This window comes from Gasterosteus aculeatus, chromosome 5 (genome assembly GCF_964276395.1).
Source record: "Gasterosteus aculeatus chromosome 5, fGasAcu3.hap1.1, whole genome shotgun sequence".
In the NCBI taxonomy this organism is placed as follows: domain Eukaryota; kingdom Metazoa; phylum Chordata; class Actinopteri; order Perciformes; family Gasterosteidae; genus Gasterosteus; species Gasterosteus aculeatus.
In genome coordinates, this window is record NC_135692.1 from 1,200,393 (window position 1) to 1,217,009 (window position 16,617).

Here is a 16,617-nt window from a genome sequence, read left to right on the forward strand (position 1 = left end):
TGTCGAGGATAAAAGGTTTTGCCAGTCTAAATATTGCAGCTAAAACCGGAGAAAATAACTTACATAATAACAGATGCACAAGAATGTTGCGCATTTGATTTGATGGTAAATATGAGTTGTGCATCACAGACTTTATTCTCCATCCTTGTTGGTACGGTGGTCACTGTATGAATCAGTTACTCACCAGTGCGTCTTTCTTTCCCTGCGTACCTACAACACCAAAGGTTTTCACAGGCAGATGTTTAGATCTTATGCCTCATCAGCCCAGAGTGTTAATTATAAGGGCTGGAAATGATGATTCTGCTTGTGGGCTTTATCATCATTACAGCTCCGGATTCGTTCAGAGAAACAGGAGGAGATTGTTTCACAATCAAAGAGAAGCACTAAGACTTAGAGAGGCTCTTTTTATATCACCAGCTTTTTCACAAAAAGTAAACGGAAAGGACAAATTAGAGGCAAACAGCTGTTAGCGGGCCAAATGCTCGGTGTGCTTTGTGAGCCTTTTTCCTGGTGGTCCCTGTGACCTTCTAGCTCGTCACTGTTTTACAGCAAACTTTCTACATAAGGAGCAAACCAGTTAGTGGCTTTTTACTTGGTAATGTGCTGAAATTGCACAGTAAAAAAAACGTTTTTGAGAAAATCCCCCCCTACATCAACATGAAACCAACATTAGAGACACTTCATATTCATAAAAACAATAATGGCCTGCCATGAAAACCAATTTCCCTTCTTGCAGGGGGCAGAATTAAAAGTTGGGCTTAGCGAGGTAAAGAAGTACGCCACACGCTAAGTCAGGGAAGGAGGCTTTGTCTCAAGTAATCAGTTCTCCGATGCTGCGGCTTGGCTGCATTTCAACAAGACTGACATATGGAAAAATAATTAAAATGGAAGCATTCAACCAATAACAGCTGGAAAGCTGCATTTTTAATACACTATTGAATTTGCACGGTGGCTGTGAATCCACACTCCTCTATGAGGTAGAACTTTCCAATCTATCAAGATATTAGAGTTGTAATCCAGCTACATCAACGGCAGGGATTCTCAACCAAAACCGCCTGGACACAGAAATATGAGACAAAGTGACACTTATTTACTGAGGACACTTCCGCTCTTGACAGTGGGTGAACTTCCAAAGTCCAACACATTTCTTCTGTGACAGGAACAACCGAGCCTGTGATTGGGCATCAGTCAACAAAGGTTACAGACATAGTGAGGTGTAGTGTTGTCTCTTCAAAGTTGCTCCACTTCCCTCTTGATTATCTTCCGCTCAGCCTTTATACAGCAGTCGCAACTATACAGCTAAAAATGAGTTGTGCAGTTTTTACACCCAAGGCAGCGCATTCCCTTCTGAGAGCAGCACACAAATACACGTAACAGATCAGTCAGCATCTTCATCAGTTTGCATCAATCTGGACCGATCAGACTGGAGCAAGGCAAGGAGATGTGCAAAGTTTAGCATTACTAAAATATTTTTATGTGGAGCTGAAAACATAATTTATAATAGTGATCCTATTTGTTTGTGCCAAATCTTCCACTTAAAAAGAAAAGGGCATCACTGTGTGGACACACCTGGGACATTGAGTAAAGGGAAACCATGCAGGGAACAGATGTGCACCCACCCTCACGCTACACCTGACTCTTTACAACAGCAGAACGAGAACAGGACATGGAATTGGGAAAAATCAAATGTTCTTGCACAAAAAGCTTGTATGTGCTGGATAATTGGGTCTACCTCACATTAATGGTCTCCTCCAATATAACATTCACACATAGTGATGTTTAATTCAATTCATCTACAGCAAAGGTCTGTGTCAAGATTCCTTAATCCATCTAATTCATCTTTTGTTTGAAAGAATCGTTTTTGGTTTTACTTGTAGCTCATATTCACTGTCTTCATATCCATCTATGGAAGTAAGACTTCAGCTTGTCGACTATGATGACCGGATTTCAGCCATGTCCATTAATAATGGGGCTTCGTTGACTGTTTTAACTTTAACTTCATGCCATCCGTGTGGTTTGTGTCTGTAAGATTCTGTAATAGACAGCTGATGCTGGGATGCTTTGTTACACTATAATGTGTATACGTCTGATATGTTTGTGTTTTTGGTGGTTTTTTTATGATACTATATTATGTATGACATCGTACTGAGAGCTTAAAAAAACAACAACAACCGAACGTCATCTCGTTTAACTTCCGCTTAGTTCATGTCCAATACAGTCTGTTAATGTACAAATGTCAGCTGTCCATTACTGAATCTTATTACACAAACCACACTGATGGCATATAATCGAGTTTAAACACACCGAAGCCCCATCACTGTTGGACATGCAATGGTCGTGCATGTAAACAGCATAACCTGCATGTACTGTCGGGGTTATGCGTCTGCACACGCTCCGTTAAAGCCGCTGCCTCCCCCCCCCACTACGCTGCAGCGCCTCATATGCGCTCTACAAGCGCGTTCCTGGGTTCAAAACTCCGCCAATCACTCCTAATAGCTTGTCGAAGCATCCCATTTTATTGTTGAAAAACATTCAGATACATGATTTCAATGCAAAAATATTCAGTGTTAGAAATTCAATCACCTTTTTCTTTCAAAATCCGATGACACAGATTTACTTCCATACCATCTCACTGCATTGAAGCCAGTAATTACAGACCGAATATATAAGAATATTGACAGTACTGAGAAAAGGTTGCAGAGAAATTTGTCTTTGAACAACTGACAACATTACTTAATCAGCACTTTTGAACTATATTGTATGCAGTTTAAATTAAGAATAAACCATTCTACAGAAACTGCTACCTTGCCCTTAATAGAGCAAATTAAATCAAGGCTCAACAAAAGAAGGGTAGTTGGTGCTGTATTTTTTAGATCTGCGTAAAGCTTTGAATGCAGTCAATCATGTTTTAATATTGAAAATCTCTAAATGTAACTTTTTATCTAAAGCACTGGCATGATGTCTTCCTACTTATCGAACAGGGTGCAATGTGTTAAAGTTTGTGATACACTGTCCAGAAACATGAAATGCACAATGGGTGTTCCACAAGGGTCAGTGTTGGGTCCCTTATCATTAAGTCTATATATCAATGATCTCCCTAAACAGTGTTATGATGTAAAACTGAAAATGTACACAGATGACAAAACTGAGTGAACAGAGTTAGCAGCTTACGAGCTAACAAATGAGAGACACTGTCTCTCTATGTCATATTGCATTAATCAGGGATCAGGAACATTTATTGCCAAAGTATATTAAAACATACAAGGAATTTAACATGACAGTTGGTGCACATTGGACGATAACACAATGAGACAATAAACACAGTGAAGGAAAGATTGCCTGTTCAATTTACAAATTTACACTTTAAATCCACAGTATAAAATATAAAAATATAAACTGCTATTAATACTACTACTAATGTACTACCAGTACCACAATGACAACTATAAATAATACTACTGCTAAAATTACTACAATTTTTTTTTGTCTCAGCTTCTCCCATTTCTCTATTTTCAGCAAATCTATTGAAATTCATTTCAGCCTCTTCAATTTTTGTATTATCAGCAATTCTTTCAAATTCATTTCAGAAGTTATTAAAAATTCAGTAATTTGGCATCGTTTAATCGCATTCCAATACGTTTTCAGCAGGAAATGCATTTTCTAGTTATTATAATGAGGGTCTGTGCTTGGACCAATCTTCTTTCCCCTTCATACTACCTGGAGCTACCTGGATCTTGAATTTTTCCTAGGGGATCAATAAAGTACTTCTATTCTATTCTATACACTCCTTTTAGGAAATCTTATCAGAAAACACTGCATAAACTTTTATTGTTTTGCAGACGATACTCAATTTAATCGATCAAGCCAGACGAGACCAGCCTGCTGGTTAGACTTCAAGAATGTCTTAAGCAAATCAAAACCTGGATGACTAGCAACTTTCTGATGATAAACTAAGATAAAGCAAAGGTTATTTTATTAGGCCCAGAGCGCCTTTGAATTTGGTGTATTTATAGGTAATGAAATATGCTTTAATAATTATCCAAAACTATAACACTAGAATAATGAATGCGATGTAATTGGACATTTAATGGGAAAATGAACAAATATGTATAAGTTAATAATTCAACTCAACAATTAAAAGAATTTCCTATGATATCAAACTTGAAGAAAACCTGAATGGCACTGACCGCTTAATCGAACAATGATACATTTGATATTAAAGGTATATGTGTTTCATTGCCAAAGTAGTCTTGTTAGCACGGATGGAGAAAAGAAAAGCTATAATAAATCTATAACATATCAAACATTACTAGACTACTCAATCTGTATGGATACCAATTATATTACAGCAATAGACACTTAACTAATCAAAATCAACAATTTCTCAGTTAATCTTAGGTGATTATATATTATAACCTAGGCATAACTTAGTTATTAATTGTTAGTAGTCCTATAGTGGCAATTCTACTTGCAATTGCTGAGGACCTGGCCACAAAATAATGTAGCACCAAATATTGGGGCATCAATGTCAATGTCACTGTTAAGAGGGTAACATTTTGATCTTAATGTCTGCAGTAACACGAAGGTAGGTCATTGGACAAATTCATCTTCCAACTTTAACTGCTCACATATGCAGCTGCAGAGTGCTGTACATCTGTACCATCACCTGCAGCTTTTACTTCATTGATATAAGTCAACAACTCTAAGAAAGCCATTGGCTATGCATCCTTCGGCCTGTGCTCTTCTTTGCCCTTTAGCCTTCATATAATCTCTCTCTGTTACCGAACCACCAAACAAGCACGTTGGTACTTCAGTTCTTGTTCTATGACATCTCCATTGCTTTTGGCAAGTTTGGCAAGGAGTTTCCCATCACTGAGTGTTCTTGCACATTCATTTATCTTTTCATTGAATTTCATTGTTCTTGCTTCTCTTAATTTGCCTCCTTTGTGCTCACATAGAACACACAACAGCGTTTGTGGTCGAGCACCATCATCATTACTTGATGCTGGGGTGGATCTTTTCTTGGCTTTGTCTAACTGTGTTGTTAAACAACAGCCTGCAGTTCTCATGATAATATGCTCTGTCTTCTCTCAAAGAGTCCTGTATGCCACAACCATTATCGGGTCTCATGGGGTCGAATTTGGTGGGCGGTCAGTGAGTGAAACTGGGTAATATTCCTTCCCGACTTCACGTAGTCACTATCTCCTGTTTTGTTAGCATTTGCCTGGGGGGACATATGGGCTTCCTTCCTGTCCTGCTGACATAGGCAACACTTGCTCCAGTTAGTGGCCTGTGAGTTACTAGTAGAGATTGCATCCATGGTCAGTCTGACATTCGGGGGGGGGGGGTGTTGATCCTTTTACCACCCTGTGATGTATAGGGGCCACTTCACTGTATGGGATGCAACCAAGTTCATGCATTTGCCCCCTTTGATTTGTTCATCTGGTGTCGTAAGTCCTATGTGATTTGTACACCATCCAGATAATTGTAACCTGAAGCTACAGCTCTATAAGTGAAACGATTAAATATCATTGCCAATAGCAACGGGTCTACCACAAACGTCTTTGATTAAGCTATATTATTAACTACAGTGCACAATTAATAAGTATTGCTGTTTACATGGATGAATGAAAATAAATGTAGTCAACCACTGTTGCGAACAATATCCTTTTGGCCCTGGATATATATTATGATTATTTATATTGTAATGTTATCCGGTTATACACTTGCACCACAGACAAATTTCTAACATACAAACATTGCATTGCGTTGACTTGCGTTGAAAGATACGTACTTACGGTTTAGCAGCTAAGCTTTGTATTTATGTTTTACAGGCAAAAACAAAAAAGGTATTTGCGGAAAATAAAAGTTGTTTGTTTTCTCGTTTTGGGGTTTAAAACTAAAATAGCTGCCGGTTTCTGTTTTATGATTTTTGTTTTAAAACAAAAAGCGAGAAAGCAATGGCATTTCCGTATTTTCAGCCTGTCATTAAAACGGTAAAAGGAATTAGCAAAAGGTACACAGACCCAGAGTCTGAAAATGAGCATGATACGTCTTCTTTTGAAACTTAACACTTGCAGCTGGGGCCGGATCAGGTTAGTCTGGACCTGCCTTTAGATAAGCTGCTATCGGCCCAGACTGCTGGGGGACACAGTGAGCTCCTCTCTCTCTTTCTCTCTCTCTAAGAATTCACATCTCATTAATGCACATCACTAATTCAGCTTCTTCCCCGGAGTATTTGTTCTTTCTCGCCTCACAGGTTTCCATGGATCCTGGTTATATCTGGACCCTGTTCCTGCCTCCTGCCGTGGCCCCGCTGACACCTGCTGCTGCTATCATCATCATTATTAATATTAATCACATTACTATTACTGTCAAGATAAACCATCATTACAAGCTTTGCTTCTTTCCTAAAGTCTTTGTGCTTGCCCTCCTCACAGGCTGCTGTGGATGGTTCTACGTGATGGTGGATCTAACTGATGGCGGTTCTATGTGATGGTGGTTCCATCTGATGGCGGTTCTATGTGATGGCGGTTCTATGTGATGGCGGTTCTATCCGATGGCGGTTCTATCCGATGGCGGTTCTATCCGATGGCGGTTCTATCCGATGGCGGTTCTATCTGATGGCGGTTCTATGTGATTGTGGTTCTATGTGATGGCGGTTCTATGTGATTGTGGTTGTGGTTCTATCTGATGGTGGTTGCCGCTGCAGTCAGTGCTGTAGTTAAAGTTAAATGCACCTAAATGCCGTTTACGCACCTCTGGAATTTTGGAAAAAGCATTTACGCACCTCGAAGTGGCTTCAAAGTTCCTTGCGCCTTGTATTCTTCCGTTGGAATAATCCGAAATAAACTTGGTGTCATTTTAAAACACCTCAGACTACGTTTTATATTATATTGTACACATAAACGCTGTAGTCTGAATCATTTTCATCTGCAATCAGCGATCGGGATGTAAACACAAACACGGTGTTAGGTTGACTTTTGGAGCTTTCTCTTAATGGTGAAGGAGCAGGTGAGAACTTGCAGGATGTCTCTTTTCATATTACACGGTTCAGCTATTACACCTGGGCTTGTTTCCAGAGGCCTTTATTTTCTTTAAGGTCCTTTCTTCTGTCTCTCCTCCATGCCCTTATTTTTTTTGTTCATTACTGTTTTCTTGAAATTGAATAAACTACAAACACATTTATTTACTGTCATTGATTGTATATGATTTTAACTGATAACATAATGCGATATAGCCAGGACAGCCTGACGGAGTCCCAACGCTTTGTGTCTGATCACAAAATTCATAGTTTATCCACCTCTAATTTAACCACTACAGTGTGACTGCAGTGGTCCTGCCGTGCACCTGCTTACTACTCCCAACTATTCAACCATTTCTGTTATAGGAATTGAATGTATTGTTCATATTTTACATTGTTCATTCTGTCCACATGGCATCATTGTAGTTTGTCCATCAGGAGACGGATCCTCCTCTGACGTTCTCACTGAGGTTTCGTGTTTTGGGGGTTTGGAGGGTTTCCTGTGCCGATGTGAGTATTTCTGGACAGAGGATGTCGTATGTGTACACACTGTAAAGCTCTCTGAGGCTAATTTGTGCTTTTGAATTGATTGAATTTAATTCACATTTATGTTTGAACTGTAAACGTTCCCTTTTGAATAAAGTGCATTAAAAACAATCTTCATTGATATGAATGTAACTTTCTTTATCTCTGTAAAATAAAAGATTACAGATAGCACGTTCTTAACTTTTTATGTTGCATTGTGGGATAAGATGATAAGATAAGCCGTAGGCGGCTTCCTTCATCTTATATCATGACTCATGAACCTTGTTTGTCAGTGTCACAAAAAAACGATTACAGAACAGGTGAGAAGTATCCAGAGTTTCCCTGACTGACCAGTGAATGTACAAACCTCCTCAAAAGGTTTACTTGCTGTTAACTTGTGACTCCATTTCCTCCCTAAAGGTTCACTCCAGCACACAGGTTCACTGTGCTGCACGTACAGTTTCATCCACAGATTTTGATTCAATTCATAAATTAAGGTTTGTTGTGAAAAGCACATCATTTAATGTTTGTGAAGAGACCATGAGAGAGGGAAAGTTTCCCTCCACCAGCCCGAAGTGATCTAAAGATAATACCAAGCAGCAACAATATCTAATACGAGCATCAGACCCGGTTTGCTTTAAACTGGTAGTATTACCGACCTCTAGACACTAGACACGTAGGAACGAAGAATACCTCTAAGGAAGTCAGGCCCTTCACATGCTTTACACGTCTTACAAGAAAGAAATGTTTTTGAAATGGAACCCCTCTGAAGAGAACCCCAAAAGAAAAACTCTTAATGTCGTGTGATATTCCCCATTAGGAACAAATGTGGGGAAAAGCTCCCGTGCAGAAAGAAAGCCATGCTACTTTGTAAAGGTTCACGCTGGAGGAGAACTTAACCCATCTGTCAAAAAAAACATCTACATGTATTTAAAAACAGGCAACATCTGCTGCCGTCATAAAAGGGACTAAATGCTAAATGCATTTAAATGGGACAGTCAACCACCATAAATCATCACATGCATTCAATTAAACATTCAAAGGCAGCATCAGGTAATACGGTTCACCTAGGAACCCTCGCACGCTGACACACACACACACACACACACACACACACACACACACACCTCTGATTTGTGGAGCCCAAATGGAAGGGAATAAATCACAAGAGCGCAGACAACATGGCTGCATGCTGATCAGTGTATTACCCGTGGAAAAAGTGCCCCTGACTGATGGCTGCAGGTACGTGTGTGTCGTGTATTGGAGTTTGGAGACACCTCCTCCGTCAGCTGCAGTAATTGTGTGTTTGCTTGTTTTTAACTGGAAAAAGAGGGAGGAGATCCTTTGGATTGTTTGGGAGGGAAACAGGAAACATTTCACCTGCGTTGGTGTCTTGTTGATCAGCGGTGATGCAAACGGAACAGTGCGTTGGTCGTGTTAGCATTCAGCAAGAAAACAGCCCAGTGTTTGTAGGTAAACACAGTTAATTCAATCTCCTGAGAGGTAAGGACAGAAAGAGGCACTTCACCTTTCTGGTGGCCTCGACCCAACGTCACAAAGCCGGAGGAGATAAAGTTTTGAAGGTCAGCGCCTCCACTGCTGCGGATGCTTTCCTTCCCATAGTGAAGACCTGTACACACACGCACATTCATAGGCATGTAAGGCAACGACACACACAGACAGATATTCAAACAGTCAGCAGAAATATACACACTGGGTTTTATCATGAGCAACATTAGCAGCAGTTGGATCTGTGGACGTTGTCACGGTTTGGGTTCATGTCTGGTTTTATTTTGTAGTTTCCTGCCTCTGTTCTCCCCGGGTCACGTCACTTCCTGCCTCGTCCTGTCGTCCCCTGTGATTGTCTGTCATGTCATGATTGTTTCCAGCTGTGTCCAATCACCTGCACCTCCTTGTGTATTTAAGCCACGTGTGTCTGTTGTCACTCCTCATTGTTCAATGTAAGTCCAAGTCCATGTCCACGATCTTGTTCTGGTTCCTGTCTCCGTTTTTGCCCCTTGGCCTTTTGCTTTTGAAAACCTTTTTGACAATTAAAGTCCCTTTTCTTTTTGAAAGCTCTGCGTCTGAGTCCTACCTTCCCCGCCATGCAGCTCCCTGACAGAAGTAGCGTTTAGGATTATCCAAAGGATGTGAGCCATGCTCCATGCTGATGGCATGTTGCATTGTACAGATTCGTATCATTATTTTATATCAGTAAGAATATTTCACCATGGTTTAAGAGTGTCCTGACCAGGATAGGTATGTATCAGTAACAACAGGTAACTTCTAAAAAAATACCTAAATGGATTCCTGCCTAGAAACAATCTAAAGCATTCCTTGAAATAGCTCGATGAAACCATCACAGTAACTAATTTAACCCAACCCCAGTGACGAACCCATCACAGGAGGACCCTCAGGACTCAACGCTTCCTGATGGTGTCTTTGCTCGGAGATAACCGGCTACTTGTGTGTTGACTTCCTTTAGAAAGGAAGCATGTTAACACTTCATACAAAACGGAAGAGAAGCTGAGTGTAGTCGATTGACAGACAATTCATTAGCCACTATTTTGACAATGAATTCATCCATTAACTGAATGGTTCCCAAACAAGAGGGTGGGGTTCAACCACGCCACCACTTTACAAGCTCAGTGTGTCCTAAAATACTGGAAGCTGACAGTATGAAACCTCCTACCCTGATCATGTGATCAGATTACTTTCTAAAGAATACAATCCTGCTGTTAATGCAGAGTGCTGCTAGTTTACCCCGGTGGACTAAAGGGGCGCCTCCCTACGCCTTCGGGTGGTGGGGAAGAAAACTATTACTGTTGTCTGTTCATATGCACCAAACAGCAGCTTTGAGTATTCATTCTTTTTGTAAACCCTGAATTAAGTCCTGCATGGGGCTCCAGTAGGGCACTAGTCCTACTGGGAGACTTCAATGCGCACGTGGGCGATGATGGAGATAACTGGAGAGGCGTGATTGGGAGGACGGCCTCCCTGATCTGAACCAGAGTGGAGGGAGACCATTTGTTTTTGGACCTCTGTGCCGGTCATGGATTGTCCGTAACAAACACCATGTTCAACCATAAGGATTTTCATGTGTACGTGGTACCAGAGATCAATGATCGATTTTGTTATTGTCTGATCTGAGGCTGCATAGTTTGGGGTTTGGGGTAAGAGAGGGGCAGAACTGCCAACTGATCACCATCTGTTGGTCAGCTGGGTCAGAGGAAGGGGGAAGACTCAGAATAGATCCAGTAAACCCAAGCGCGTAGTGTGGGTGAACTGCTTTTTGCAGATGATGTGGTCCTGATGGCATATTCGGTCTGTGACCTCCAACAGAGTGTGAAGCGGTCGGGATGAGGATTAGCACCTCTAAATCTGAGGCCATGGTTCTCAGCAGGAAACCGATGGATTGCCTACTCCGGGTAGGGAATGTGTCCTTACCCCAAGGGAAGGAGTCCAAGTACCTCGAAGATGGAGTTCGGCCGTAGAATCGGAGCAGTGGGGCGGTATTGAACTCGCTTTACCACACCGAAAAGAGAGCTGAGCCGGAAGGCAAAGCCCTCAATCTAGCAGTCAATCTTCGTTCCTACCCTCACCTATGGTCAAGAAGGATGGGTCATGACCGAAAGAACTAGGTCACGGGTACAAGCGGCCGAAATGGGTTTCCTCAGGAGAGTGGCTGGCATCTCCCTTAGGGATAGGGTGAGAAGCTCAGCCATTCGTGAGGAGCTCGGAGTAGAGCCGCTTGAGGTGGTTTGGGCATCTGGTGAGGATGCCCCCTGGGCGCCTCCCTAGGGAGGTGTTCCAGGCACGGCCAGCTGGGAAGAGGCCCCGGGGAAGACCCAGGACTAGGTGGCCTGGGAACGCCTTGGGATCCCCCAGTCAGAGCTGGTAGATGTGGCCCGGGAAAGGGAAGTTTTGGGTCCCCTGCTGGAGCTGTTGCCCCCACGAACCGAACCCGGATAAGCGGTTGAAGATGAATGAAGGAAAAAGAGAATGTTAATGCGAAAGGATTCCCGTTCCTATATCTTCAAAGGGAGGCTCGGCAGAAAAGGCTTGGAAACCACTGCACAAACTTTAATGTGTTAAAAAGCAGCATGAACAAGCAAAAGCTAAGGGCACTGCATGCTCCTGTTCCTAATAAGCAAACAGGGTTTGGGCTCTCCCATCTCGTTGTAGGTGGCCCTGGTCTCCGCAGTGCCTTTCCCCTCAGGCACAGAGAAGAGTGAAATTGGTGGGAGAATAAAAAATACAGACAAACACAGTGAAACGACCAATATGTTTCAGCCGCCCACCTACCAATACACTCTGAACTCAATCACACCTTTCCTTGCTCTGCTGTCACCGCTGCAGATAAAGGATCTGCTAAGGTTATTTTTCTCATTCAATCATCCCAGCAATTCCATGTGTGCTATTGTTGTCTTCCTTTGTCAGCCATTGTCAGGCCATTCACTGCAAACACCCCTTGAATGTGAGAGCGCCTTCAAAAGCAATCCCCTCCTTTGCCCCTGCTCTGGTTCCCAGCTCGTTACGGTGAGGGGGTGTGAAGAGCCTGCAGGGGGAAGGCCATGCATTATGAATTTATCATCGTTGAGAAAGACGAAGAAAATCGTGACTTTCACCTCAACAATGTGCCATAGAAATGGACACCACCGTGGATTCCTACTGCAATACCTTTTTAATCTGAATTCTTCACTGGACAGCTACAGCTATGAATAGGACACTCCTATGATGAACTGAGCTGATGATGATGTGGTGCTGTGTGGTTGGCACTGGGTAGGTCACCCGACTCCAAAGTCCATTCATCTTTAAAGCAGCCAGGCAGAGGTGATTTACATGCTATACTCATTTTTTAGCATTAGCGTTATTGGAGTGGAAATGTGGGTAAAGTCCTTCAGCTCAGCAGCACATGTCTTCATATCTTTAGCTTTCTCCCAGTCAGAGATACACACTGGAGCTATTTACATGCCATCATGACAAATATATGCTCTTTTTCTTTTAACCCTGCCTCTACCCTCTCATAAAACTAGAATCTGTGTGTGTGGTTGAGGGTAGGAGGGCTCAATGAATATGATTACAAAATGGACTTTGGGCGAGTAATTTGAGTTTGAGTTTTTTCTCTTGGCTTCTCTGACCCTCTCTCCCTCACACATACACACATAATATCTGAAGGTCATGTCAAAGCTGCTAAAAAGCTGGAAATGTTATTCTATCATCTAAACCTCTAATTGTCCACAGCCGCTGACCTTTAAGCACAGAGGCCGCTGATCCCAAAGCAGAGCCCTCCAGCGCTGTGTGGAGCTCAGATACTGGCTGTGCATGAGCACACAGCCTGACGTGGTCATTCTTCTCATTCTGCCTGTTCTTCTGGTACAGTAAGCACAGACCCACAACGTGGACTTCAGTTTGCGTTTTTGTTTTAGTGTTATATGGGAGTAACAGTTTTTCCTTTGCTGGAACGAAACAACTCTCTTCACCACCTGAAAACTAAATTCCCTTATTCTGCGTATTCAGAAAATGTTTGAGAGGAAACCAAGCAAAAAAAAATCAAATGTACGCAGTAAATAAATCTACTTAAGAGCTGTGGGCCAAACTGCATTTCTCTTATTGTTTACTAAGGTACCTCCTCCTCCTCCTTCTCCTCCTCCCTTTCTGGCGGTGCTCCTTGTTGTGGCCGTGGGGCGCTCTGTGTGTACACCACGACCTAAAACCACATCTGAGCCCACAACAATGCAGAGTGGTTGGAAATAAAAATAGCAGCACTTGCGCTGGTATCATATTATGCTGTCTGCACTGTTTGGCTTTAGGCTCAGTTTTTTGTTAAGGAATATGTTGTTCTAAAAAGCAAGTTTTGCAATGCACCAAGGGTAGCGTGTCACCGCGCCAGGCAATGGGAACAAACAAATCAGCGGTTGCTTCTGATTCTCTGAGCAGGAAGGAAAGGACTTCTCACAGCAAGTGGGCATCGTGGCACGTTGAGGATCAAAGGAGGAATGGACGTCATTGGCAGTCTAGACATACGTTGATCCTATTCGGCCCTTTGGCATCTTGCTTCATGGGGTCTCCAGCCGAGGACCTCGTCCTGAAGAGGCCCGTCTCCTGCTCTGTGCCAAATGCCCATTTTGCCAAACACGAATATGCATTTTCTATGAGTGTGTGTTCCGTGTCCACAGCACCTCGGAGCCTGAGCGGAGCTCCAGATTCATCCACACGGACAAAGCAGACTTTAGCACGGGCTGTCAGGCTGTCTCTGCCTTTCATGTCCAACCCAATAAGGACGCCCGGATCCCCTGATGAAGGGGGCTTGGCTGACTTCGGCTCTTGCTGCAGTGAGTGTGTGCCTTAGCCGAGACACATGAACAGATGACAGGATGCCCCTTCTTTACTGAATGAAATACCTGCAACGTCCTTGTTAAGTGCAGATAAAGTAAGTAGATCAAGACTGTGATCACATGCAACACCGAGCTGGAAAAAGGTCCCCAGCAAGTATATGAAAGACGGCAAAAAGAGGCAGAAAACTCAAATAGAGCAGAAAATGTATTATTCAGAAAACAAGACGCAAAAGCATTTGTGTCCAATCAACCGTACCAACAACATGCATCAGGCACTGTGATGTCCCAGTAGGGACAATAAGGGGACATCACAATGTCCTTTGGTAGCATCATTATTTAGGTTAATGTATTGTATTGTTAACATATTGTTAACAGATTTTTTCAAATAATTGCTGAACAGAACTGTCCAGCAGCTTTTAATTCTGGTCTGAAGTGAAGTCAATCAAACTGGCCACAATATTATTACTTTCATCTTCTAAAAGGAGAAGCTTGTGTGTAAGAACTCCATCAGTGGTTATTAAAGCCACTTGTTCAGGATTATACTTCCTTTCGGATGTTGTGGCTTTGTTTTTGTGTCGTAGTGGCGCTTTGCGTTGCTTCTTTTACTCATCATCACGGCCTTTGAACATATGAGACATACTGGTTTGGAACTGCCTGAAGGATGAATGGAAATAGTCCAATCTTGGGTAAGGCTCTAGTCTCACTGTCCCCCCCCCCATGTGTGTAAATCCCACTGGGCTCGATGGGGAAGCTCAGCGGAAGGCACATATTTGATTGGCTGAGTAGCATCAAGTCATTTGGTTTACAATGTATGGGATTATTTGGTGTCATTCCTGGACAACGAAGTACTGGGGTACAACGGCGTGTGGGTCTGGATTCTGCAGACTGCCTATTAGTGACCTCTGCAGAGGACGAAGAGGAAACCTCGGGGGACGTCTTGAGGAGACTGGTACTGTGTCAGAGTTTGATTTATCGATATTAATGAACTGTTGGCGGATGGAGCGGAAGGAACCAGGAGGGGCCCGTGTCAGTGATGCTGAGGGACGACTCGAGGATGGAGGCGTTGATGGTGTCAAACGCTGCACTGAAGTGGAGCAGTTTAAGATGTTGAGGGATGTCAGAGGAGACGGGGAGGTCATCGGGGACTTTGGGGCGGATTCTGTGCTGTGATGGGATCTGAACCTGGACTGAAATGATTCATGCAGCCGGTTGCCGTCCACAGGAGTTGCTTGTTGATGGTCTTTTGCTTTGTAGGAAGGAGTTCGCACTTCTCTGCTGCAGAGGACTGATAGATATCGTCCACAGGTTTGCTGATTCAGACAAAGACGCCCAAACTCACTCATGGAGTGACACAAATGAGCATGAACAATCCTCAATAAACCTTTTCATTCAGATGTCACACACTTATCCAGTAAGTGAATTAATATATAAATTAGATTTTAACATGAACGGACCGTATCTTTTCATCGTTTTGAATAACCAATAATGTTTGGAGCACAGAAGAACTACAGCCTTATTTCTGTTGTAGCCCTCAGGCACCTCTCCATCCCAACATCAGTGAGAAGCCGTTATAATGAAAATAAAGCGGCCTGTAAAAAAGTAATAGTTCAAAATGATCTGCTTTAGGCGATCCAACGGGTCTAGGTGCTGATTTTTGGAGCCCCGTAAGCCTAAATGTGACCCAGTGCTAGTTGATACTACTATTCACACCCTACATCCAGATCACTAGTATGAGCATGGATGTCTAAGGGAGAATGATTGTTGGCTGAAAAACGTATTTTATGGTTCCTACATATTTCTTAACTCATCGGGCAAATCAAATTGAAATAGAGACTAATGAATTCAAATATCAATGATGGAGCTGTAGTCTGACTGAAGATGGGAACTGACGTGGATTCCTCGTATGGTGTCTCACTACACCCGGATCATTGTTTTATTGCTTTAATCTTTGATGCTTTAACGCAGGGACCACCGGCTACCACTTGGGCCCGTTTCTTCGCCCAGCTTCCATTTATTCCTGAGCAGTTTTCAGCCCTTTTACTTTGAGTCCCGGGTTTGAATCCCGCTCTCTGGTTCACTGCTGCGTGACTGAGGGGCATCACTTCCAGCCCGTCACCTCCGGCAGGCCCCTCTGTCTCCTCCGTACTGTCTGTCTCTAATGGGATGATTGCTGCTGAAAGCGTGTGCACAGCGGGGGGCTCCTCACCGATGGGACCCGCTGAGTGGGATGCGTGTAGGCCCAACCGCCCTGACTAGAGACGGAGGAGGAATCTTACCGTGGTTGGACTTGGAGGTGTGAACGGGGGTGTAGTGGTTCTTGGAGGAGGTTCTGACCGGCGTGTTGTCTTTGGGCGAGCCGTTCATCGCAGCGAAATTCTCACAGTCGTACTGCGATATGGGGATGGGCCCCTGCTGCCTCAGGATGTCTGCGAGAGCTCTGCAAAGCCAAAACACAACACGTTTCTCTTCTTGTACGGCTGAAGTCAGTTAGAAGTGAAGTGATACCACTTGTGCTGCGTACGTGCAGAATGGTGCTGTGCTGCGTAGCTTCTTTCACGTTCACGTCTGGGAACATGAAGAATGTTCTTTGAAATCAGAAACATTATTGGACGTGTGATGGAAAGATGGAATCGTTAAGGGGAAAAGTGTGGAGGAGAAGGTGAAGCAATCATGATGGAAGAAAGTTTAAAAAGTGTTTGTTTGCTTTTTCTGCCGTCGTATTTTGAAGAA

The 16,617-nt window shown here is 43.0% G+C and overlaps 1 protein-coding gene across 18 annotated transcripts in view; it reads right to left on the reverse strand.

Annotated features, from left to right (window-relative positions):
• Positions 1–16,617, reverse strand: part of shisa6b (shisa family member 6b) — a 52,968-nt gene that overhangs the window by 33,966 nt on the left and 2,385 nt on the right. For all 18 annotated transcript variants that reach the window (XM_078103201.1, XM_040176445.2, XM_078103200.1 and 15 more), the window contains 2 exons: positions 16,164–16,324; positions 9,078–9,179 (listed from right to left, as the gene is read on the reverse strand). In XM_078103201.1, the coding sequence (XP_077959327.1) occupies positions 9,078–9,179; positions 16,164–16,324 (263 nt within the window). The remainder of the gene's footprint in view (positions 1–9,077; positions 9,180–16,163; positions 16,325–16,617) is intronic.